Source organism: Ziziphus jujuba, chromosome 6 (assembly GCF_031755915.1).
Source record: "Ziziphus jujuba cultivar Dongzao chromosome 6, ASM3175591v1".
NCBI classification, from domain to species: domain Eukaryota; kingdom Viridiplantae; phylum Streptophyta; class Magnoliopsida; order Rosales; family Rhamnaceae; genus Ziziphus; species Ziziphus jujuba.
Window position 1 is genome coordinate 31,387,785 of NC_083384.1, and position 24,922 is coordinate 31,412,706.

Consider the following 24,922-nt stretch of genomic DNA (forward strand, 5'->3'; position numbering starts at 1 on the left):
GACCCTGAATCTGTAAGAATTCTGAGAGTTGGAACAGTCCTCCAAGACCCCTTCGAGACAGCTATTGCCCATTGCCAAAAAAAATTTCTAACACCCTTTGAACAACTACAAGGTTTCTACGAGATTTATATTCATATGTTTTGCCCCAGTTTCATCCCAAGAATATATTTTCTTTTATAATAAAAAGATTTAATACATAGTTTATTATGCCACAAAGTGAATTGTCAGAATGTAAAATATGCTCATTTTATATTAAAATCAATGCGAAAGTATATAGAACACATTCTTGAACGGAAATTAAACTTTCCAAGGAACTCAAACAAATCAAGAGGTCACACTAATTTGATTGAGGAAACCAGTGTGACAAATAAATAAAACAGGAATATATATTTTTTGCATCGATTTAATATATTTGCCTATAAGCTTATTTCTTGTTTTCTTCAAACTATAATCCAACATTGGGGTTGCCTGAGCCTGCTGCAACAACTCCCATTCCACCTATACCATTTGAAGCAGCTCCTAGCTTTTCATGATCCCCTGATTCTCGCATATGAATTCTTTCTCCATCCAACTCTTGTACAAGATCATCAATCTTTTGGAACTGATACGGCCATCTCGCATTGTAGAGGAATTGCCGGAGATCAAACCTATTATCTTCCGGCGAATAACTCTGCTTGAAGGAAAAATATAAGGGAATGTATTATATCAGAAGATCTACAGCTGGTTGAACTTTTTTATTGCAGAAACTTGGGTTATTTTGAGTTCAATATACCTCAGCATGATAGGAAGGTGTCAATACAGTCATTTTGTGTCGATTAATGGAGTAATACTTGAAAAAGTGTTTCACTTTCTCAGCCACTTCTGATGGTGTCAATCTTGCTCCCCATCTGTAGCAGAGATTCTGAAACAAGGAAATCAGAACCAAACATATAAGATTACTGCATTATCAACAGCATAAATACAGAACCCCACCACCTAATAAATTTGATAATAAAATCAAATAATCTCTGTTCTAAAAGGATCCATTCTTGGGGAAAAAAAAAAAAAAAAACTGTCTCTAAAATTGGTAGAAGAACATGGATACTAATCAATATTTGCCGTAAAAAATTCATATTTACCCACTATTTATTTCAAACTAATATAACACAATGGAGTTCAAATTTGTATTGGATCTAGACTCTTCTTGTTCTCCTTAACTTATATTGAGAAAGATCCTGATCATGCAAGTGGAGGCCAGATCAATAGAAGCATGTAGTTAGTAGGAAGCCAGTTGTTTAGAACAAACCTTGAACATGGATACAGGACCACAACGGAAAATTTTCCGTAACCTTCCATATACTGAGAGTTCCTCATATGTCATTCCCATGTCCACTTCATCCAGCTGTTTCCCAAAGAATATAACAGTAGCTTAACTTATCCCTTTAACTTGCTTAAATGTACCACTGAATGGTTGAACACAGATAATGCATTAATACCTGACTGTAGTTTGAACGTATAGGCTCTAGTTCAGCAGTTGGTGGAGCTGCTTCAATATCTGCCAAGGATGAGTAACCAAGATGGATGGCAGCCCATCTAAGGAATGCCCGAAGATCTTGCTTACTAATACTTCCAATTGGATTTATGTCAGCTGCACTGCAGTCATACTTTGAAGGAAAGAACATTATAAGATCTTATATACAGCATTTAGGACTAATAAAGAAATGGATCAATTTAGAATTACCCAGCCAATTCATTTACGAAAGAAAGTCTTCTTTTGCACAAGAGTGCAACACTAAACATACAAAATAACAATAAAGATCATGCCAGACATGAATCAGTTAAATATGCTACCTTTGTTAGGTAACCACGCAATCCTTCATCCACGTTAGAGCTACCCAAAACAAGATAAAACCCAGGTTTGCTATGAACCCAAGGCAAGAGTGATGCAAACATAAAAGCCAGCACCATCCTGATTCGAGCTTGAATGTTTTGCAGACCCAAGTTCTCAATGTTTGATCCTCCATCTACCTGAAACAAAAGCATATTATAAATGAATAAACACAGTTCTTTACAGTTCCTCGTTTGGTTAAGATCAAATCCCAATTATCATGGCCACATGCTTATAAAGTTTCTTCAAGGAAAGCACGGACTTTATAGTCAGAAATCTAAAAATGATTTTGCCTCAAATTTTCAGACATCTAGTTTCTGGTGCATTCAAAAACTTTAAGAAGGCAAGTCTAAAGATCAACCAATCTTTACTTCCATGTCCACCTGCTCTTCTTGAATAATTTTACTGCTCACTTCAACTGCCACGTCCAACACCACCATTGCCACAACTATAACACTCCACTCACTACAAGCACCAGTAACTCTCACCTCCTAAAAACATCTTGTGACCAGTGTGTTAATTTTGTTTTGTCATTTCTCACCTAACTCCCTTGACGTGAATGCTAGAAATATTCGTGGTTTCATTGCTTCTATTGCCATTAACCTTACAACTACTCTTGTCATACAAAAGCTTCACCTCTGGTAACTCCGTATCTATGTGAGATAGAAGTAATTCGCAGCATAGAACAATTGTTTTTTAACAGTTTTTTTAAGTCCAATTCTTAAACTTGAGAATTCATATAGGTCTAATCGGTGGGATAGGAAGAACTTGTCATAATCCTGTTACCTTGTAACGTGGTTGCTTTCCTGTAACTGTCTGAAACAAAGATAAAAGTGCAGATACAACACCATCTATGCTAATGTCAAGATGCCATGAGCCGATCTCATCTGCTAGCACTTTTGCCCGTGATTTGGTGGCTTCAGAACTGCAAGGAACAAACCATTTACTGGATTATTTCATTTTAAGCACATACTTGTAAACAGATCTGGAAAGGGCAAAAATAAAATTTTAAAAACACATTAATTTATTAAAATTGGTCTTCCAGTGAATCATAAATATTTTTCCCTGCATATCAATAAAATGACATGAATGTTCGTGTCAACCATAGACATTCTATAGCCTTTTTCAGGACCTTAATCATATATTATATTTCCTATTTATTGAAACTCACCTCCATAGACCCTATAGTATTACATGCTTCATTGATTCACCAACTATAGTATTATTAAAATGAAAAGTTGTAAAATTGCAGGAAGTTTAATGAAAAATATACATATGTTTATTGGCTTTATCCAATTAAACCCTCAAAGTACATTTATTGATAACGTAAAAAATCAGAGTTTCATGCACAAGTATGAGAATTATTGCTCAAAACATTAGCTTGCAGTACTAAATGTCAAACGATAATTCAGCTCAAAGAAATAAAAAGGGGTTTCCTTCAAATGTTCCCAGTAATATGATTACAAACTGAACATAACCCCCTAAATAGCCTAATCTATAATGCATCTGCAAGACAGACACATTGCAGAGATTGAAGAAAAAACCAAGTTTAGATAAGAAAGTATGTCCACCATGTCCTCAGTCATTATCTACAAATCATTAATCACAGAAGGAAAATTAATTCTAACAGGTTTAGAGCATACGCAATCACCTGTTTTCTGATCCCATAAATACTGTGTAAAATATGCGTTTTGCAAATTCTCTGCTGTCAGTAGGAAACTGTCCCTGGGTATAATGCCCAATTCTTATTGCATCAGCTTTAACTTGTTCATCTCCATTTGCTATTTCTACAAGCAAGTGCAAATGATCATTAGTGACATCCTAAGGATAATTCCTCTCCTAAGCCTATTAGAAAATCAGTATAAATAATATAAAATAACAGCACTTCTTCCTGCCTAGGGTGCAACCACACTAACAATTTTAGTTGGCAGCTTGAAACCTACCTTAAAATCGGTTTCCCAACACAAAATCATTAGCTCATGGCTCACTAAAGAGTTTGTGAGAAGTTTTCTAATATATCTTTGGTTGATGAAAGGTTCCAAGTTACTCCATTTTTTTCTGATTGCGAACAGTCAATAAATCCAACATTTAACATATGTCACATTTCAGATGCCCCTTTCATTTCACCCAGAATGCAGAAACAAAATAGTATGGAAACTAACCTTTAACAACAAGCTGGCACATACAGCCAACAATGGCAGCTACAGAGGAGCTATCTGCTCCACCAGAAAGAGGAAGCAAAAAACCCGAAGCTCCACTCCTTCTTAAGTAGTCCCACAACCAGCAACCAGGGCCATAGGCTATTTCCTCCTCGGGACAGTGATAACTAATCTAAATATCGTGAATATAAAATTTAATAAAGATGACTACTTTAGTAATGAGAGCTATAAATATAATATATATTTTATTTAAAATATATATAAATAGGTATCTATCTAAAAACCAGAATTTTGAGGTGAAATAAAACCAAGCTGCACTAAAGAAACTATATTAGCATTCAATTTCTTGCTATGTTTAGGTGAAACAACAATTAACTCCAGCTTTTAATTATGCAATAACACCAAACACCTAAATTCGTTATGAACGTTGCTTGATCAGGAACTTACCTTCAGTGGACTAGAAAGACCCATTTTCAGGTTAAAGGACTGACAAAGACGGTAAGGCACCATTACAGAAGGGACTATGGTTTTGCAGCTTGCTTGCTCTTGGAAGCTACTAATAGATCCTCTAAGACTAGCAACCTGCAACGAAGCAAGAACATAGGGAATTAATATGATTGCAATACATAAATCTTAGCCATAAGAAATGCCACTAATTCGTATTGTCTGTCAGTGTTAACAAACAAGTGGTAATAATGTACACTTCAACATATCTGTAAATCTAAATTTGACTCTAAAGAGACACATTCCCAAACATCCTGATATACAAGGAATGCAAAACATTACATACCGCTTCTAGATCTATTTGGGCAACCACAACTTCAACATCCTTCAAAGAAAATTGTGAGCCTTGAGCAACCAAATCCCCATTAACAACAACACAAGCACATCCATCTACACCAAATAATAATCAATGAAAAACATTTACAGACAAGTCATAATGAGGGAATCAACAATAGTATTTTCACGTCTAAACTAAAACAAAAAAAAGTCAATCAATTAGCAAAATCTTTGTACCATAGTAAAGGCGGCCACCATCACATCCTTGGTGATTGCTGTACATGTAAACTCCTCCCCGGGTGTGAGTAGCACCTATAAAAGCACGGAGACGAACATCAAGTTTTCTTAGTTGGTGGTGACTTCCACTTGCATTCATAAACACTTCGACCCCATTCAATGCAAGCTCAGCATGGGGAGGACAAGGAGCAAAGAGCTCTTCACAAATTTCAGCTGCCACAGCTCTAACAAGGGATAAAATAAAGTTTCGCTTTAGCATATCGCTAAAACAATTTATTAGAAGCAAAATCATAAGCTATCTACTAAATTATCAAATACTTAGTGAGTCACAGGATCATAGCTTAGTAACATTCGGGCTTACGTGTCCAGAAACTGAATGTAACCATAACCAAAAGGCACCCTCTTCTGTTGCAAAGCCTCAGAAATTTCATATGGCAGCTGAAAGTCAACAAGTTGGTCTTTTGTTTTCCATGCCGTGAACCATCTAAGTTCTCTATAATTCCCATCATTAGCAAGCCACATTTTTGGGCGTATCATGATAATTTTGCGGTTCAAACACAGAACTTGACAATTGTAACGCTCTGAGCCATTGATCACGGGCATGCCAAAGCTGCATAAGATACCATCTGTCCAGTCACCCAGTAGTAAATCTTTCAAGCATTCCCATCTGCGATCACATACCATCCCCCAATACATAGAATTACTATCAGCAAGCCCTCAATTGAATAAGCCTTCAATTAACAAAATTTTTTATCAATCAAAAACAAAACCCACCCCCCCCCCCCCCCCCCTCTCTTTTTGACGCTAAACTGAACAGGTATTTTTTCAATTAAAGAATTTCATTCAGTCAATAAATGAATAACATTTTTTTCCTTTCTTTGTCCGCTAAATTGAACTTGTATTTCTGCTCGAAATTGGAAAGGGATAGAATAAGAATTACGCATGGTTCACAGTATCAAGCTCCAAAAAATGGTCTTCGCAGCCATAACCGGTAATCTCAAGCTCAGGACCGAGACGAATCACAGCCCCGGCCTCTTTTGCCATAGTTAAGGACTCCTTAATATTCTTCAAATTGCAGTCGAAATCCATAGCCCATTGGTTCAAATTACAAGTCGCTACCTTAAGCAGCCTCATCTGTACCACTTCCTCTGCACCAAAAAATTTCCAAAATCAATAATTAAAAAATAGTTTTAATAATAATAATCAAACTCTTATGCAAATTTATAGAGATTTTGTCTCACTTTCTTGGCTGCGAAATTTGCAGAGCTTTCGGAGAGAAAAGAGAGCCTGGGCGAGCAAAATGAAGTACGTGTGCGTGCGTGTGCGTTTTAGTGGCCTTGTGTTTGGAAATATTGGAATTTGATTCCCTTTGCTGGATTTAAATATATACGGGTTGTGTTTGGAATTCGATCATTTTTCGGTTTCGCCCAAAAACCGCCAGTCAGCCCAACTCGTGACTTTTCACGGCTGCGTTGGCATCAGTCAAATTTTGCCATGTGGAAGTCTTGAATCCCATGGGTATACACATGGCAGATTTTTATTGTTGATGGTGCTGTAGTAGCGGTGCTCTTCTCCGCCTTCCCGGACCCTGGGATGGGTTAAGGACCTTGAACGTGACTCAGAAGCTGATTTTGGCTGGACGCGTGTCAAACTGGGACAATTTTTCAACGTTCAAAAGTCAGACCTCACTGTCTTGTTTCCGTTTTGACTAAAAACGTGAGGAATGGTTTCAACAATTTATTTCTCTTTTTATTCTTCCAACCGGAAATCAAATCAAAAAATCGAGGTTTTTTTTTTTTTTTTTTTCGTTTTTTATTTAAGCCATTTACTGATTTACAACTATAATAAATTTATTTATCAAAAATTTGAAAACTAATATGACATTGTTCTCTTAATCTTTTTTTGTTTTTTTTTTTTTTTGGGTCAGGATATTGTTCTAGTAATTTGTTTATATTTAATCTCATTTATTTATTTTTCTATGTGGATGTCATTTCTTTCATTTGAATAATAAGTAAAAATAACAAATCCCACTTTGATTATTCAAAATCCTCTATTTTGGAATTTGAACAGAAAATTCCATATATATGTTTCATAAAAAAAATAAAAAATAGACAAGAAAAATGAAAAGAAAATGTTGGTTTATTATCAGAACTCTTACATACAATTGATTCAAATCCATTTAACAATACAATTTCTATACAAATCTATAAAGAAAAGAAACAGAGAGACATAAAATTCTAGATAAATCCATTAGGCAAGGTAGAGGAAACTAGAATGAATAGTGAAAAAGAGTATTTGAAAGAATTCAGTTTTCCATCTCCATGGCATTTTGAACATTGGAATTGACTTGCAACCCATTATATAACTATATGGTTGTGTTCCATTTCCATATAATATATGTAGGAGAAGGAGGACCACCTTCAAAAATTTCTCATCATTTTCTCCACTCAACACAAATTGGGAACTGCCTATGAAAATTCCCAAAACAAACCCTCATAAACTGCATCCATTCACCTAATGGTGCCGAAAATGAAGGAGGTGCTGTGGATGATGTCTAAAGGCGGTACCTTAGGCTGGGGGTCTTAGCCCCCAACTCCATTTCCAGCCACAAATCCAAGCAAGAGAGATGTGTAATTTTGCTTCACAGCTTCTCTTCCTCGGATCTTGGCTGGATCACCATGCGGAAAATCATCGGTGTAACACCGATGAATTCCGCCACTAATGCTGTCAACTGAGCACATGTTTGCTCGTTAGTGATTTTGATGAGATTTGATGAACAAATGCATTTTTTTTTTTTTTTTCCTCTCTTCTCCTGGATCTCAAAACAATAGGATGAGATTTTATTTTATAACTTTGCGCTCTGTACTTTGGTGTTATAATCTGCCTACCAGAGTGCTAATTTATATAGAAATTTGACACCCATTTGCATTTAATGCATAGGTAAGCATTTATTTTTGTATAGAAATTCCAGATATGGAGGTTGTTGTCATTTTCTATGTCATTTAGTATTGGCAGATAAGCTTTACATTTATTGATAGGAAATTAATTCCCATTTGGTATTAAAATTAAATTTAGACATTTTTTCCTTTTTTTGGTAATAATGCAGCATCACTCTATTTTTGAAAAAACCAGTATAAATTACTAATTGTGTGGGGACCACAGGTGTGGTCCACTTTTTTTTTTTTTTTTCCATAGTTTCTTGGTACACCATCAAGTTTTCTAAAATTTTATAAAACAATCATTTTTTTAAGGAATATTTCATGCAATAACCTTACCGTTAATAGTTTATTTACCACTGAAAATTTATATGTGTCCAAAGTACGTTTAATAATCTACTTACAAAATTCAAACACTTTTAGCTGCTATTTGAATAAAACATAAAAAAAAAAAAAAAAAAAAAAAAGTCAAAATCAAAATGGCTGTTGATGTCAAGGATTATAAAATGCAAAATAAATGCAAGATCACCAATGTTTCATTATATATAATTTATCAAAGATTCCACAAATTTTTCTTACAATCTTTAAGAAAAAGAAACCACACACATTTTACATAATTTGCTCAAACTAACACAAGATCATACGGATATGCTTGGCCGCTCAGCCACTGCTAATAGATGAGGAATCACCAATATACGTATGACGGCTTGTTCCTAAGTCTCAAATTAGATTGAGCAACCTGCTACACCACTACCTAATGACATATTTTACACCATAATCTGTTTAACTACTACTTTTAATGCAAATCATCTTGCCAATTTACCTTCTTTATCTTCTTATCGTTAATTTAGATGTGTGTTTGAAATCTTTGAAATTTAAGGGGATATGTTTGATATTATACAATAACTAAAGGAAGCCTATAAAATTAACCTTTTTTTTTTTTTCCTTTCTTTTTTTTTTTTATTCTTTTATGGAAGTGAGGTCCACTTATTTATTTATTAGTTTATTTTCCTCTAAAAGTGAGGTCCATTTCTATGTAAGTGGGGAAAGGACAAATATTTCCCTTAAATATCCATGCAGCCATTTCATTAAATAGGAGGATAAGTTCACATATAATGGGTTCTACAAATTAATGACCGTTTGCATTTATTTGCATAATTGCATTATCTATGCAAATTTGCACTTTTTTTTTTTTTTGGGTCGCAAAAGTTGCACCACATTGTTTTTTAAAAGTACTTACGTTGATTCTTTGTTTTTTTAATTACATATTTACAAGGACATTGTTGGAGAGAGAAAAGTAGAAATGTTGGAAAACAAACCAAGTGAAAATGAAAAGCTTCAATAGGTCACAGTGTCACACTATATATTACTAAGTTTTGGATGGATACAAATACAATATATTCTCTCGGAATTAGCGTTCCAAAAAAAAAACAAAAAAACAAAAATTATATTTTTTGGTTCTTAGAAAGTTAGAATTCAAAACTAAAGGCCAACATCTCCGCTGCCGAAGCCCACGCCTCCTGCCAAAACTTTGATTCCGACACCACCATTTGATCCGAGCTTTTCGAAGTTACAGCTTGATTCTCTCTTATAAATTTTGCTTACTCGTCCATTAATTGAAGCAGCTTCCAACTTTCCATCACAACTTGATATTTCTCTCCTTTGAATTTTCTCATAATCACCACCAACTTCACGTACAAGTTCATCAATCTTTCTGAACTGATATGTCCATTTTTCATTGTACAGTAACTGCCGAAGATCGTATCTATTATCTTCTGGTGAATAGCTCTGCATAAAGTTAATTCAACAAATTAGATTAAATTAATTTAGTAGGATATTTATATGGATATTGGTAGATAGAGATCAACATGAATGCATGTATATACCTCAGCATGATAAGAAGGTGTTAATACAGTCAATTTATGGCGATTGATGGCATAGTACTTGAAGAAGTGCTTCACTTTTTCAGCAACCTCTAATGGCGCTAATGTTGCACCCCATCTGTTGCATAGATTCTTCAAATAATGCAACAAGGAAATTAATCAGAAACAATTAATTATTAACAAATTGGAATTAAAATTTGATCTAATTCAATGTTAATTACAAACTTTTTTTGTTGAAGAAATTACAATAGTATTGATAAAAGATAAAGACCATATGATAATAGAGTATTTTTATTTTTTATAAAAAATAAAAAAGTAACCAACCTTGAACATGGAAACAGGACCACAGCCTAAAGTTTTCCTCAATTTTCCATAGATTGACAGTTCCTCATATGTCATTCCCATGTCTTTTTCATCCCCCTGTTTTGAACATATATAATTTATAAGTATTAATTACCTATATATGATTTTATACATACAGTCAATTTCAAATTTGAAAAATACGGATATGTTTCCGTTTTTAAATTTGCTTTGAAAATTGATGATATATATATATATATATATACCTTAATATTATTGTAGTTGTTAGAACGTTTAGGTAGAGGAGGCTCCAATTCTCCAGTGGATGGAGCAGCTTCAATATCAGCTAAGGAAGAGTAACCAAGATTTACAGCACCCCATCTTAGAAAGGATCGAAGATCTACTTTATTTAGACCTCCAATTGGATTTATATCCGCTGAGCTGCAGTCATACTGTAATAATATACAAACCAAAATTCAATCATCATAAATTGAATTTTAACTTAATAGATTGGTTCAAATGAAGATATTCCCAAATACCAGTTTAGTTTGATTTATATGAAAATATTCCTAAACACCAATATGTGTGTATATATATATATATATAGTTATAATATATTACCTTTGTTAAGTTACCTCGAAGTTTTTCATCGACATTAGTGCTGCCCAACACAAGAAAAAACCCAGGTTTGCCATGGACCCAAGGCAAGAGTGATGCTAACATAAAAGCTAGAACCATTCTTATTCTTGCTTGAATGTTATGTAGTGCCAAGTTCTCTACCTTTGATCCTCCGAATGCCTGTAATGTAAGACAAACCAATTATACATATGTACACAACCAACTATGTTATTATTACTGAACTTCAATATTCTCAAAAATAAACAAATAAATAAATAAAATTGTTTGATTTATTAATTAATTACCTTATAGCGTGGTCGCATCCCTGTAATTGCAAAAAACAGAGATAAAAATGAAGATACAAGACTATCTATCCGAATGTCAAAATGCCAGGAGCCAATCTCATTGGCTAGCACCTTGGCTCGTGATTTTGTGGCTTCAGAACTGCAAATTGATTAATTAAAAAAGACATTTAATCAAAACCATATACTAAAAAATCAATTCAATGATCAAAATTGTTAATCTTAGTAATACTCACTTGTTTTCAGATCCCATAAATACAGTGTAAAATATGCTCCTTGCAAATTCTCTGCTATCAATCGGAAATTCTCCCTCTTTATAATTCCCTATCCTTATTGCATCAGCTTTCACTTGTTCGTTGCCATTTGCAATTTCTGCAAATAAATGCACAGTTATTTAATTGGCAATTATATTAAGAAAATCCACATTTTGGAATCTGAATTAATTAATTAATATATATTCATCACTAATGGTGAAATATATGAAACAAAAATATTACCTTTAACAACAAGCTGACACATGGAGCCCACCATAGCAGCCACAGAGGAGCTATCTGCTCCACCAGAAAGAGGTAGCAAAAAACCAGTAGCTCTGCTTCTTCTTAAATAATCCCATAACCAACAACTTGGTCCATATGCTATTTCCTCCTCAGTACTGTGCTTACTTTTCTGATTAATGAATTAACCATATCATCTACCAACTCTAATCAATTACAGAGTTTACATATTTATTTATATATTTATAATTATTATTTTAAGGTTTGACTCAAATTCTACCAAAATCCAATTATTATTAATATTATTTTTTATATTAAATTACGTAATTGGTCCCTAAATATACCTTTATTTACAAATTAATCCTTAACACAATTTTTTTTTGGCATTTTAGTTCCTAAACTCCTTAAAGCATTGCACCCTTAGTTACATTGCACCCTTAGTTACTCGATAGTATTCCAACCAAAATTCACCATTGCAAATCTTGTATTAAAAATCAATTTGTAATATAGAATATAATTTGAGGATTAATATATAACATCTAATATAATTTGAAGATTAAATATGTAGTTAATATATTATCACATTAAATCTTCAAATTATATCAGAATTTACAAATTAATTTCCAAATTATATCTTGTGTTATAAATGGATCTCTAAAAAAATATAATTTTGAGTGGAAGAACTAATGGTATAATGTTTTAACGAGTTCAAAATTAAAATATATAAAAAGAAAAAATTCAGACCAATTTATAAACAGTGGTATAACTTAGAGATCAATCATATAATTTATCCTTTTTTTTTTCTTTTTTTCTTTTTTAAGTTTAGACTTCTTCTTTTTTTTCAGTTACCTTAATAGGAATAGAAAGGCCCGTTTCGAGGTCGAAAGAGTGACAGAGACTGTATGGCACTTTTACTGAAGGAACTGATCTGCTCGCCTCGTCTTGGAAGCTACTCGATGATTTTCTTATATTAGAAACCTGCACCACAGGCATGGATGTGATAATTATGGTGCAATTTCAGAAAATATATATATATATATATATATATATATATAAAGAAATAATGGATAATATTAATTCGTACCACATCTAGATCTATCTGAGCAACTACAAGCTCAGCGTCCTTGAGAGAAAATTGTGAGCCTTGAGCGACCAAATCTCCATTCACAGCCACACAAGCACATCCATCTGACAAATATATACCGTTAATTTTATCAATAATAAAGCTACATATAAAAATCATTATATATATATATATATATATATATATATATATATATAATTGTTATACCATAATAAACACGGCCACCATCACATCCCTTATGATTGCTGTACATGTAGACCCCTCCGTGACTATTCTTTGTGGCTCTCATAATAGCACCAACTCGAACTTCATTCTTCCTCAGTTGGTGATGACTTCCTCCTGCGTTCATAAAAACTTCAACTCCGTTCAATGCGAGCTCCAAATTCGGAGGATTTGGAGCGAATAGCTCGTCGCTAACTTCGGCTGCCACAGCCCTGATAATTATTAAACGGATAAATAAGTAGTTATCATATCATAATCAGTATTTGTCATTATTAATGACAAATAATAATATTGTTATAAATAATTAGATTCGTTGTTATTGCGTTAATTATCAGTTATATATTATCACATATACTATTGCTGTTTGTTATTAGGTGATACATAATATAATTTTAGATATATTTCACTTACGTGTCCATGAATTGAATATAACCATATCCAAAAGGCACTGTTTTCTGATGAAGAGCCTCAGAAATTTCACAAGGAAGATGAAGCTCAACAAGTTGGTCTTGTTTTTTCCAAGCCTTAAACCATCTAAATTCTCTATAATTTCCATCATTTGCAAGCCACGTTTTGGGACGTATCATTATGATTTTCCTGTTCATGCATACAACTTGACAATTATAAAGATCTGAACCATTCATCACAGGCATCCCAAAGCTGCATAATATCCCATCCGTCCAATCACCCGTTAGTAATTCTTTCAAGCATTCCCATCTGCAACCAAAGATATATATATATATATATATATATATATCATAAACACAAAATAAATAAGTAATATTAAATCCAAAAGAGCAAAAAAAGTAGGGAAAACTTCGAAGAGTATATTTTATATAATATATATATATATATACACACACTTACGAATGAGAAACAGTATCTATCTCGAAGAAATGGTCTTCGCAGCCATAACCAGTAATCTCGAGCTCAGGACCAAGCCTTATCACAGCCCCTGCTAGTTTTGCCTTGGCTATGGATTCCTTAATATTTTTCAAATTAGAGTCGAAATCCATAGCCCATTGGTTCAAATTAAATGTAGCTACCTTAAGCACCCTCATGATGTATATAGAGCTCCAAATTAATTAAGCACTAGCTAAAACTAGTACTATTGCTGTCCGCACCAAAAATGTAGAACTAGCTAGTTCTCTATCTAGAAAAACAAAAAAATAAAAATTCAAAACTAGTTGATGCAAATTTCAAGGTTTCAGCTATCCTTATATAGGTGTAAAACTGATAGTGTGGGATCGTTGATTATTTTTTTTTTTTTTCTTTTTATAATTTTGTTTGATTTTGGATTTAATTAATTTCTTGAATTAGCATAAAACATAGCGTGCATTTTATCAAAAAAATAAAACATAGCGTGCATGATGATACTATTATTATATTATATAATATAATATATATACACAGAGTAGATAGTCTCCAAACAAAAAAAATAAAAAAATAAAAAGCTTATGGGTGTTTTGTCGCTCGTGGGCCCCGGAGGTCCCGGACACCGAAATGCACGTTAAATTAGTGTCTAAAAGTACTTGCGCGTTTGAAAAATTCAATAAAAGACGGCCACGTTTTGGATATTCTCTCTAGCTATTATAAAACGTACGAGAAAAGAGACGAACCACGAAACAAGAAAAAAAAAAAAAAAAAAACAAAACAAAAAGGTTCGAGAAACAGGTCACAAGTTAGAAATTCGAAAAAGAAAAATTTTATTTGACACAAAAAAAAAAAAAAAAAGCCGGACCTTTTTTTTTTTTTTTTTTTTTGTTTTGGTGAATCCTCTAAATTTTCTTTGTAACGTTAATTATGATTAGAATTTTACTAGTTACTATTATTAATTATAAATATAAGTAAGATCCATTCGCTGATATAAAGAATATAAATTAGATATATTTAATTACATTTTATTTTTTTATAAAAAAGAAAATTAAAATTTTTTGAACACATCTAACTGACATTTAGATCAAATACTGGCAAATAACATATTATTTTTTTCATGATTAATATATTTATATATATATATATAAGTGAAAAAAATTGGAAGATGATTACAATTATGTATAATTTACTCTTTGTACATTTGTTTATCACACATAAACACATGTACACCAAATGAATATAATATGAGAATGAGTAAGAGACAATAATATTAAGCATCTCTAGGTTTAGCTAAGAGAATTTTATATAATATCAAATTTAATTAAAGGAAACTAATTAATTTGGGTATTTATCATGCAACTTAAATTATGATTATTTTAATGTTTATGTAATATTTTTTAAAACGTTTATAATAAGCTGTTAATAATTGTGCGTCCATAAAGTTGTTAATAATGGTACTTCCAGAAAAAAATAATAATAATAACAAGCATGATTCAAAGAAATACGAAATATATTTTAATATTTGATCTTAAAAAAAGGAGGTCGACAGAGATTGTAATTCATCATATTAAAAACATGAAAAATTATATATAGAATTCCAAGAATTCCATCCCAAAGTACTTTTTGTCTGTGGCAATTAATCAAACTTTTTTCTCTCAAATCATGCATCACTCACCCAAATCCACGTTAGGAATGGTTTGTTTGTTTTTTTTATTTTAATTGACTATCAAGAATATTAAATTGGAAATCTCTCCTGGATGGAAACTTCCTTTTGAAAGAAATAGGAATGTGTAACACGGTTTTTGCAGGGAAAAACTGAATTGTCATTTCATTAGCTTGTAAGTGAATAAATACAGCAATGAAAATTAGAGATTACAACAAGATGGTTTAGCTGGTTACATATCAGATAGTACACAAGATATGTATCCTAATAGTACAAGCTATTAACCAAAAGATTAGTCCCTTAGACACCAGAACTGTGTGGCTTGATATTTATCTTTACACCCCCTCTTGAGCTCAAGGGGCTTTTAAATAGATTGAGCTTGGACCGAAGAGTGAGAACATGAGCAGTGGATAGCACTTTAGTCATGATGTTGGCAATTTGGTTGGAAGTGGGAACATAGCGGACTTCAAGTTTCCTTTGTGTAATACGGTCCCTCACAAAATGAACTGTCAATCTTTATATGCTTAGTTCGTGCGTGAAACATTGGATTCAAAGCTAAAGACCTGGCACTCATATTAATCACACCATAAAATAGGAACTTGGGTTGTGTAAATTTGTAATCCACCAAGCAACGCTTGAATCCACATTATTTCTGCAGCACCATTAACCAAGGTCCGATATTTAGATTTCGTGATGGACCTGACCACCACTAGTTGATTCTTGGAGGACCAAAAAATTAAGTTATTCCCAAGATAGATAGGCACAATAACAGCTGTTTGTGTGCGTGTGTATATATATGTATGCAATGTATGATGAAACTTTTTTTTTGTTTTTTTTGGTGAATATATGATTAAACTTAATATCACACACGTCAGATTGAAAAATTCCATCCACACATTGGATGACAAAATTTCACCCACACTATATATTAACATGCCTTTCACCTTTTTTTTTTTTTTTTTTTTGTGGGGGGGGTGGGTAGAAACCTACCTTTCACATTTTCAATGGAAGATCACGTGCCTTTCTTATTTCAATAAAGCCAATAATAAGCATGCATCCAAGATATACGAAATATATTTCAATTTTTCATCTTAATTTATTATAGTTTATTCACTCCGAAAGCAGAAACAAAAAACCAAAAAAAAAAAAAAAAAAAAAAAGAGAAATCAACAGAGGTTGTAATTCATCATACTAAAAACATGAAAAATTATACATATAGAATTCCATCCCAAATTACTTTATGTCTATAGCAATTCTCTCAAATCATGCATATCACTTTCCCAAATCCTCCTTATATATTGATGTCAACTTAATTATGTGTAGTATTATTTAATTTGGAGTTTGTATAAATGATCAATTTTACTTTTATGTTTTAGCTGTAACTTATTCATTATTAGTTTTTATTACATTTTCAATCATTTTATATCATGTTAACATGTATAGTTGGTGAATAAAGTTGATTTTGGTTAGGTTATTCTTCCAAAAAAAAAAAAAAAAAGTTGGTGTTCGAAAGTTGATAAACAAATTAAAATTGTAGCATTGTTGCTCTTATGTGAAAAATAAATAAAAATACACTTGCATTCCTTTTTATAATTATGAGATTAAGAAGCAAAGTTTTCACTTCTACTACTGATTGAACGTTGAGATTTCCACATCATATATCCACTCTTTGGTTAATTATTAACTTATTGTAGAAAGCATAGAACAATATATATATATATATTTTTTTTTTTTTCCCTTTTCTTTTCTTTTTCTCTTTCTTTTTTGAGATATAGAAATTAATTTTTCATAATATATATATTTTTTAAAAGATGTAAAGTTAAAAGTCTGATCTAAAGCTTAATGATTCAAACTCTAGCTCTTTGTTAGATTTTTCATCTTTTTCATTAATAAATTTTAAAAAACTTCTAAAAGTGTTGATGTAATGGTGTTAATACTAAACCATATAATTCTTTATTAATTCCGATTATGACCAAGTAATATTTATTGGACTACACTATTTTTTTTTGGGAACTTTTTTCCCCCTTCTTTTTCATTATCATGGATTTCAAAGGAGAACCATATATAACTTGTAAGTTTGTTGTAGAAATTAAAGATTTATAAATTTTAGTGACAAAGGGTCCAATATATATATATATATGTATATATATATATTTGGTAAAATATATATTAAGGTTCACTGGATGTTAAATTAATTAAAGGGGGAACCTGATAATTTTCATAATTGAAATTAGCTGGTTGAGCTACTCAAATTAGATTTTATTATATTCTCGTATTTGGTTTCAAATAGTAATTGTGATAAAAGAATATAAGAGAAAGTATGATAATTGCAATTATCACCGTGTTCAGAGACAACCTAACCAGGAATAATCAATCATTCCTGTCCCGATGTTAGACGCTCCAAACCCCGTAAACATACACTACCACATCATCAAAATATCTTCTAAACGCTGTCGTTTGGCCCCTCTTCTACTCCACGCTACTAGCACCAACAGAGAAAAAAGGCTCTCAGCTATCCAAGCCGAGGGTTTTCTCTTTGGTCTTCAATCCCTGCAAAACCATTATTCAGCACAATCAAATAAAATAGTTTAGAAAACGAAATCGGGGTTTGGATTCGAGTTCTGAGAATGACGGAGGTCGCCAGCTCGGTGGTCCACGAAGTGCTGGGTCGGCGAGCACAGGACGTGGATCAGCCTATAATCGACTACATCGTCAATGTCCTCGCCGACGAAGACTTCGATTTCGGCGTCGACGGCGAGGGGGCTTTCGAAGCCATCGGAGAGCTTCTTGTCGGAGCTGAATGCGTCACCGACTTCTCTGAATGTCGTTCTGTAAGTTTCTATAAATTTTTCTTTTTTCTTTTTTATTTTTGGTCTGTTTGGTTGCTCGGAAAATGTTGGAAAATCAATTTGAAAACAGAAGTTGTCTTTGATGTTAATTGCTCGCTAGTGTTTTTCTTTGCTGAGCTTCGTTCATTTTCGCCATCCAATTTGCTTAAAGGGAAACCAAAGGGAAAGGTTGTTATCATTGATTTAATCTTGATTGATTATTCCTGAATATTGCACAAACGAACATTCACATTTTATTATTTTCTCGGCGTGTATATATAATATATGTATCGTGAAGCTGAATGTGAAAAAATATGAAGTTGGAACTGTTATCTCGTTAGCATAAAGAATGGTGCTCTCTGAAATTATATGATAAAGGTTGTTTAACTTATTCCATTAAAGAATCTATTCATTTTCATTTTCCATTGTGGTTGTTTTATTAAGGTATGTAGCAAATTATCTGAAAAGTTTGGAAATCATGGGTTGGTCAAAGCAAAACCAACTATGCGTAGTCTTGCAACACCCTTAAGAATGAATGATGGGATGGATGAGGAGGAAGTTCCAAAAAAGAAGCCCGAGGCTTTGGAAGGTCCTGTTCTCACTGAGCGTGACAAAGCGAAGCTTGAAAGAAGAAAAAGGAAGGAGGAGCGTCAAAGAGAGGTAAAGATTCATTAGCAAGATATATGCCAATCAAGTTGTGAGTGTCCAAGTCATAAACACTCATATCTCTTGACCATGTTGACTACAATTGTTATCAGTTTGACACTACTTGGTAAATTTAAGCTGGTCATTATCAGTTTTGAAGTCATTTCTGGTCAAACTTGATAAATTTTTTCGTTCTATTTTTCTTCAAATTTGTTTTCTCTCTTTCTTCCCTTTTCTAAAATTTGTTTCTTTGATCGTTTAAGGCACAATACCAAGTGCATTTAGCTGAAATGGAAGCAGCCAGGGAAGGGATGCCTGTGGTATGTGTTACTCATGACAATAGTGGGGGGCCAGCTGTCAAGGACATTCATATGGAAAATTTCAATATTTCTATTGGTGGTCGTGATCTCATTGTGGATGGTTCACTCACCCTTTCATTTGGAAGGCATTATGGTGAGTTAGATTTCCATTAAATTAGGATCCTTTCCGTTTTATCTTCAAGCAGGAGAAGCCAAATCTCTTTGTATTCCATATGAATCCTCTTTCCTCGGTATAGAAAAACACATTTAAATAGAAAGAAGATAAAAAGTAGAAGGTACATGGTAAATGATAAAATTTTAGTTTTTTAACTTTGAATATGTTTTGGCATTAGTTCTAGATGGAATAATGAATTTGAAGTTGGCGGTTACGACTCTAAATTACTATGTACAATGTAATTCATCCAGGTCTTGTTGGAAGAAATGGTACAGGAAAAACAACATTTCTTAGGTACATGGCTATGCATGCCATTGATGGTATTCCTCAAAACTGCCGAATATTGCATGTGGAGCAAGAAGTTGTTGGTGATGATACAACAGCCTTGCAGTGTGTGCTTAACTCTGATATTGAGAGAACCCAGCTTTTGGAAGAAGAAGCTCGACTTGTAGCTCAACAGGTTGAATACATATTTTTGAAATTATAGAGTTGTATTTCTTGCGAACACAGTATTTTCTAATATTCATCTGATTTTTATTTTTTATGCCCTTTCTTGTTTTGGCTGTATTAATGTTTAAATGAATTTTGGCTGTATTAATGTTTAAATGAACTTTTGCACTCAATGAATCATTGCGACCTGAAGAGAGAGCTGGAGTTTGAGGAAGTGACTGATAAGAGTAATGGTACAATTGAAAAAGATGCCATTTCACGAAGGCTTGAGGAGATATACAAACGGCTTGAGTTCATTGATGCATATTCCGCAGAAGCACGTGCAGCTACCATTCTTGCAGTGAGTTCTATTTTGTCTGTACCGGTTATTTTGAAGTGTCTGCTTGGCTTAAGCTTGGATTTATACAAATGTGTATATTTCTGTGTTCTGAAATTGTTTCTTGGAGGTTTCTCTTTTGTCAATAAAGTTACTTGCACTTATATTTAAATGTGCTACTATGAAAGTAGCTTCATTTTCTAAATTATTATTATACTAATCAGTTTATTTTATAGGGTCTCAGTTTCTCTCCAGAAATGCAGCGGAAAGCAACAAAAGCATTTTCTGGAGGATGGCGAATGCGGATCGCTCTTGCTCGTGCCCTCTTCATAGAGCCCGATATATTATTACTTGATGAACCAACGGTGTGTAGTGTGCATTTTTGGTGCTATGAGGATATGCATTTCACCACTAGAACTTGGTATTTAGTTTTTATTTTGAATTACTTCATCTTATCAAAGAAAGTACTGATTACTTTTTAAATCTTTTTTCTTCAGAATCATCTTGATCTTCATGCTGTCTTATGGCTAGAGTCTTACCTGGTGAAATGGCCAAAAACATTCATAGTTGTTTCTCATGCTAGAGAATTCTTGAACACGGTAATGTAAAGCAACTATGTGTCCATTTTTCATTTAATCAAATGAAGTCTTTTTTATCAATGCATTAATTTTTCTGCAAGTCAAAAACTGTCCTTTAGATGTTTCATTCTAATTTCTCAAATTTTTTCAGGTTGTCACCGATATCCTTCACCTACATGGGCAAAAACTGAATGTTTACAAGGGTAATTATGATACATTTGAGAAGACACGAGAGGAGCAGCTCAAGAACCAGCAGAAAGCTTTGGAGGCAAATGAGCGTGCAAGATCCCATATGCAGGTTTTTCTTTCTATACACCTTAATTAGAAATTAATTAGTATATAATTTTGTCTAAATTACTATTTGTTTCTGCCTTTCTATATTGCTTTTCATGGGTATGGTGAAGCTATGTTGATCATTGAAGACAGCAATCTGCTTACCTCTGTTTTTGAGTATTCATCTGGTGTAATGTACTCATATGTAAGGAATCTGTTTGAATCATTTGTGGGTAGCCTATTGATCGAGCGTTTTTGTTGGATTTAGTGAATGCGTATTTTCTTTTGGTGTTTCCCTTTGGTGGTATGCTATTGTTTTTATCCCTCTGTTAGCCTAATTACTGATTCCACTTTTTAATTATGAGTTTAAATTTGTGTTGGGGGGAATTTGCTGCACTGTCCTTTCTTAGTTATTGGATTATATGATTACTTACAAGTTACAATTGCTAGCTCTTAACATTTTTCTGTCTTCTTTCACTCTCTCTAGCATACTGTCACATTAGGACTTATATTTGAAATATTTTTGTTGATGCTGCAGTCGTTTATTGACAAGTTTCGATACAATGCAAAGAGGGCTTCTCTTGTTCAGTCAAGAATCAAGGTACCACTTATCGTTCTCTTGTTGCTAGATACATGTATGCATCCTGAATGTTGTTTTATTTCATGATTTTATTAGGTTTGTGTATTTTTCAAGAATGTAATTTAATTTGACAAGTTTTCCTTCCATTGTTTAGGACTGTATAGTTTTATATTTTGCTTTTGTCTCTTGTAAATTCTAATCAGTCACTTTCTTCTTTTGCCTTTGACATTTAGGCACTGGATCGGATGGGTCATGTGGATGAAATTATTAATGACCCTGAGTAAGCACATTAGTCATTTGCAGTTACTTTAGATAGAAGCTGCTATAACCAAAATTTATACATTAGTCATTTGCAGTTACTTAAGATAGAAGCTGCTATAACCAAAATTTATGTTTGAATTTATATTCTTCAATTTTATTTTATTAACATTTATTTGGCCTTTTGTAATGCAGCTATAAGTTTGAGTTCCCAACTCCTGATGACAGACCGGGGGCCCCTATTATAAGCTTCAGGTTTTTCAGCTCATCTAGCTTATACTTTATTTTTAAAACAAATTTGTTGATACTATTTGAATTTTCTAGTGCCAATGGAATGCCTTCAGGGCAGTTATTTCATATCGCAAGCTGATTAATATTTAAGTTTCATTGCTTTAATTTCATTGAAGCAATGGCATATCCTAAAAAAATATTCTTGATAGACTTCAAAGTAATTAGATGTAAATCTTTTTTTCTGGTTTTAAGATGATGACCATTTTTAATTTGATTTAGTTCTTATAAAGTTTATGATTCCCATTTTCTCACATCAATCAATACTTCGTTGGCTTATTTTGATGCCATTTATTTGCAGTGATGCATCATTTGGTTATCCTGGGGGACCCTTATTGTTTAAGAATTTAAATTTCGGGATTGACCTTGATAGCCGCATTGCAAGTAAGGAAGCTAGTCCATGAAATCTCTTTTATTTATTTATTTATTTTTTATTCATCTCTATAAATTAATGATGTATATATAATTGATATTTTGCATGTTTCGTATGTGTATTTACAATATAATCAATGACTACTTGTCTTTTCTCTTTTGTGTTTGTGGCGGACTTTCGTTATATTCATCTGATATTTGGATGTCATAATATGCAGTGGTTGGTCCAAATGGCATTGGCAAATCAACCATACTCAAACTAATTGCAGGGGACCTACAACCAAGCTCTGGAACTGTTTTTCGCTCAGCTAAGGTACCCTGCCTTTTGCTTAATTTATCTGTCTTCATAATGATCTTGAAACTAGCAGTCTAATTTTGATTGTTACCTTCATGGGCTATTTAGAATGATAAAAAACATAATTGAGCAACTGTTAGGTGTTGTTTTCTAGTCCTACAGTATCTAGTATACAGTTCTCATCTTGGGTTTTGCATTTGGTTTAAGTCCAAATGACTTTAAAATGGTCTTGATTTGTCATTTCAGTTATATTTGTATGGCAGTACATTTCTGCTCCTCTATTTCATCCTTTTCTAAGAATATACAGTTAGTCTTTCTGACTCATTGCTGCTCCAGGAGTTGGTTTATATGCTTTAATCTGATCAAGACGATTATTGTTCCTACAGGTTCGAATTGCAGTGTTCAGTCAGCACCATGTTGATGGACTAGATTTAACTTCAAATCCACTACTGTATTTGATGCGCTGCTATCCAGTAAGTTCTTCATTTTACTAAATGTATTTCTGTATTCTTTCTGGGGCAAAATTTTCAATTTTTGCTCGTGTTCCCAGAATGCTACTTATGACTTGACTGTGAATTCTTACCGGGGTTGTTTAGAATTTGAAGTTTTATATGCTGCAATTCTTCACTTGTCTGCAACCTCGTCTCTTTAAACTATCTGAGAATGAAAACCAGAAGGCAATCTTACCTTCAGAGATTTCTGCTTCAAACGGACTTTGTTTCCAATGGTTTTGCCAATGTATGCTATTTAGAGTAATTCTCATTCAAGTATTTCTCTCAGGGAGTGCCTGAACAGAAGCTCCGAGCTCACTTAGGTTCTTTTGGTGTGACTGGAAATCTAGCGCTTCAGCCAATGTACACTTTGTCTGGTATCTCCCCTTTCTTATTCCTGTTTACTCTAAAATGGAGAATAATTGTTCTTTTACAACTGGTATTTAACTTGGAGCACAAAAAGATTGGCATACTGAATGGTTAAGTTAAAGTTGATCTATGACAAGTAATGCAGACCTGGTGCTGCATCGATATTAGATACAAAAGAACTAATTTTCTACAGTAATTAATTGCTAAAACTTTATTTTATGTGTATAGTTCTGTTATTTATCATTTATGTGTAATTGCTTTGAGTAACATGCCAGGTGGTCAGAAGAGCAGAGTTGCATTTGCTAAGATAACTTTCAAGAAACCACACATAATATTGCTTGATGAACCATCCAATCATCTGGTAAATCAATATTATTTTCTTCATTTCTTATGTTTACTGGTTTTATTAGGCATTAGTTGTTGTTGGGGACATTGAATACTGATAGTTTACTTGATATGGTATTCATGGCCAAACAAAATGGCCACTTTAGTCCTCTAAAACAACATGGTGTCTGTTAGAACCTTAGGGGATTTTCTGAAATTCCAATTGGTTGTTGGAAAAATGTAGGACTTGGATGCTGTGGAGGCATTAATTCAAGGACTTGTACTTTTCCAAGGGGGCGTTCTCATGGTAAGTTATTGATGTTGCTTTTCCCACTGGCACACTGAAACACACACACACACACACCCCAAAAAGAAAAAGGAGAAGAAGAAGGACAACAACTGGGTTGCACAAACTTGTATGACTATGGCCATTGGCATTTTATTTTGTACTTTGGGTTACAAATTCTGTTATGTCTTGTTGGTTTCAGGTTAGTCATGATGAGCATCTAATATCTGGAAGTGTGGAGGAGCTCTGGGTGGTCTCAGAAGGTAAGGCGACACCATTCCATGGCACCTTCCACGATTACAAGAAGATACTCCAGTCTGCATAAAATGACTTGTTAGCTTTGCATATTTTTACGGCCCAACATCATAAACGGATAGCAGGACCTTTTAAGCCACATGTTTCACAGCTCATTTATTTAGAAAATAATGTAATACGCAGAACAATTTGTTTCAAATTCAAAGGTTGAGGAATATAGTTGATATTTATAGGCTTTAGAGGATTTTTCCCCCCCAAGTTTTCCACATTTTTTGTCAAGTTTGTATTGAACACAAATGAAAATTTTCCTATGCTCATGTGCATGCATGCATATTACATATGATAATGAACACTTGTAGTATGGCCCTACTTTTGGTTCATTTGATGCAATTCCTATGACATAAATAGAAACTAGAACT

The 24,922-nt window shown here is 33.2% G+C and overlaps 3 protein-coding genes across 3 annotated transcripts; 1 reads left to right on the forward strand and 2 right to left on the reverse strand.

The window, feature by feature from the left end:
* Positions 1–221: 221 nt before the first annotated feature.
* Positions 222–6,444, reverse strand: LOC107429819 (glutamine-dependent NAD(+) synthetase). Its single transcript, XM_016040569.4, has 14 exons — positions 6,285–6,444; positions 5,984–6,191; positions 5,405–5,710; positions 5,044–5,267; positions 4,817–4,920; positions 4,474–4,608; positions 4,030–4,198; positions 3,519–3,654; positions 2,654–2,792; positions 1,831–2,007; positions 1,476–1,643; positions 1,286–1,381; positions 773–901; positions 222–670 (listed from the first exon to the last, which is right to left on the reverse strand). Exons 2-14 carry the CDS (start codon positions 6,175–6,177, stop codon positions 446–448), a joined length of 2,202 nt encoding a protein of 733 aa, XP_015896055.3. The 5' UTR covers positions 6,178–6,191; positions 6,285–6,444; the 3' UTR covers positions 222–445.
* Positions 6,445–9,302: 2,858 nt separating this feature from the next.
* LOC107429775 (glutamine-dependent NAD(+) synthetase) lies at positions 9,303–14,076 on the reverse strand. The gene is made up of 13 exons (XM_048463692.2): positions 13,750–14,076; positions 13,294–13,599; positions 12,868–13,094; positions 12,661–12,764; positions 12,426–12,554; positions 11,580–11,748; positions 11,319–11,454; positions 11,086–11,224; positions 10,784–10,960; positions 10,429–10,614; positions 10,187–10,282; positions 9,866–9,994; positions 9,303–9,767 (listed from the first exon to the last, which is right to left on the reverse strand). The coding sequence occupies exons 1-13, from the start codon at positions 13,941–13,943 to the stop codon at positions 9,462–9,464; spliced, it is 2,298 nt and encodes a 765-aa protein (XP_048319649.2). The 5' UTR covers positions 13,944–14,076; the 3' UTR covers positions 9,303–9,461.
* Positions 14,077–17,879: 3,803 nt separating this feature from the next.
* LOC107429832 (ABC transporter F family member 3) lies at positions 17,880–24,883 on the forward strand. Its single transcript, XM_016040583.4, has 18 exons — positions 17,880–18,252; positions 18,694–18,909; positions 19,158–19,347; positions 19,620–19,828; positions 20,012–20,158; positions 20,371–20,499; positions 20,632–20,733; positions 20,864–21,010; positions 21,524–21,586; positions 21,799–21,845; positions 22,019–22,078; positions 22,413–22,495; positions 22,702–22,796; positions 23,165–23,251; positions 23,559–23,646; positions 23,914–23,999; positions 24,207–24,269; positions 24,451–24,883. Exons 1-18 carry the CDS (start codon positions 18,049–18,051, stop codon positions 24,571–24,573), a joined length of 2,139 nt encoding a protein of 712 aa, XP_015896069.2. The 5' UTR covers positions 17,880–18,048; the 3' UTR covers positions 24,574–24,883.
* Positions 24,884–24,922: the final 39 nt, after the last annotated feature.

Excerpts from the sequence above, each read along its gene's own strand:
- LOC107429819 (XM_016040569.4), bottom strand. The coding sequence starts at position 6,177 with ATGAGGCTGCTTAAGGTAGCGACTTGTAATTTGAACCAATGGGCTATG. Across the intron at positions 4,609-4,816 it reads CCCAAATAGATCTAGAAGCG|GTTGCTAGTCTTAGAGGATC; the intron begins GTATGTAATGTT and ends GCTTCGTTGCAG. Across the intron at positions 3,655-4,029 it reads GTGCCAGCTTGTTGTTAAAG|AAATAGCAAATGGAGATGAA; the intron begins GTTAGTTTCCAT and ends ACTTGCTTGTAG.
- LOC107429775 (XM_048463692.2), bottom strand. The coding sequence starts at position 13,943 with ATGAGGGTGCTTAAGGTAGCTACATTTAATTTGAACCAATGGGCTATG. Across the intron at positions 12,765-12,867 it reads TGGTGGCCGTGTTTATTATG|ATGGATGTGCTTGTGTGGCT; the intron begins GTATAACAATTA and ends TATATTTGTCAG. Across the intron at positions 12,555-12,660 it reads CTCAGATAGATCTAGATGTG|GTTTCTAATATAAGAAAATC; the intron begins GTACGAATTAAT and ends CCTGTGGTGCAG.
- LOC107429832 (XM_016040583.4), top strand. The coding sequence starts at position 18,049 with ATGACGGAGGTCGCCAGCTCGGTGGTCCACGAAGTGCTGGGTCGGCGA. Across the intron at positions 20,159-20,370 it reads GTGCAGCTACCATTCTTGCA|GGTCTCAGTTTCTCTCCAGA; the intron begins GTGAGTTCTATT and ends TTTATTTTATAG. Across the intron at positions 21,011-21,523 it reads GTGCAAGATCCCATATGCAG|TCGTTTATTGACAAGTTTCG; the intron begins GTTTTTCTTTCT and ends TTGATGCTGCAG.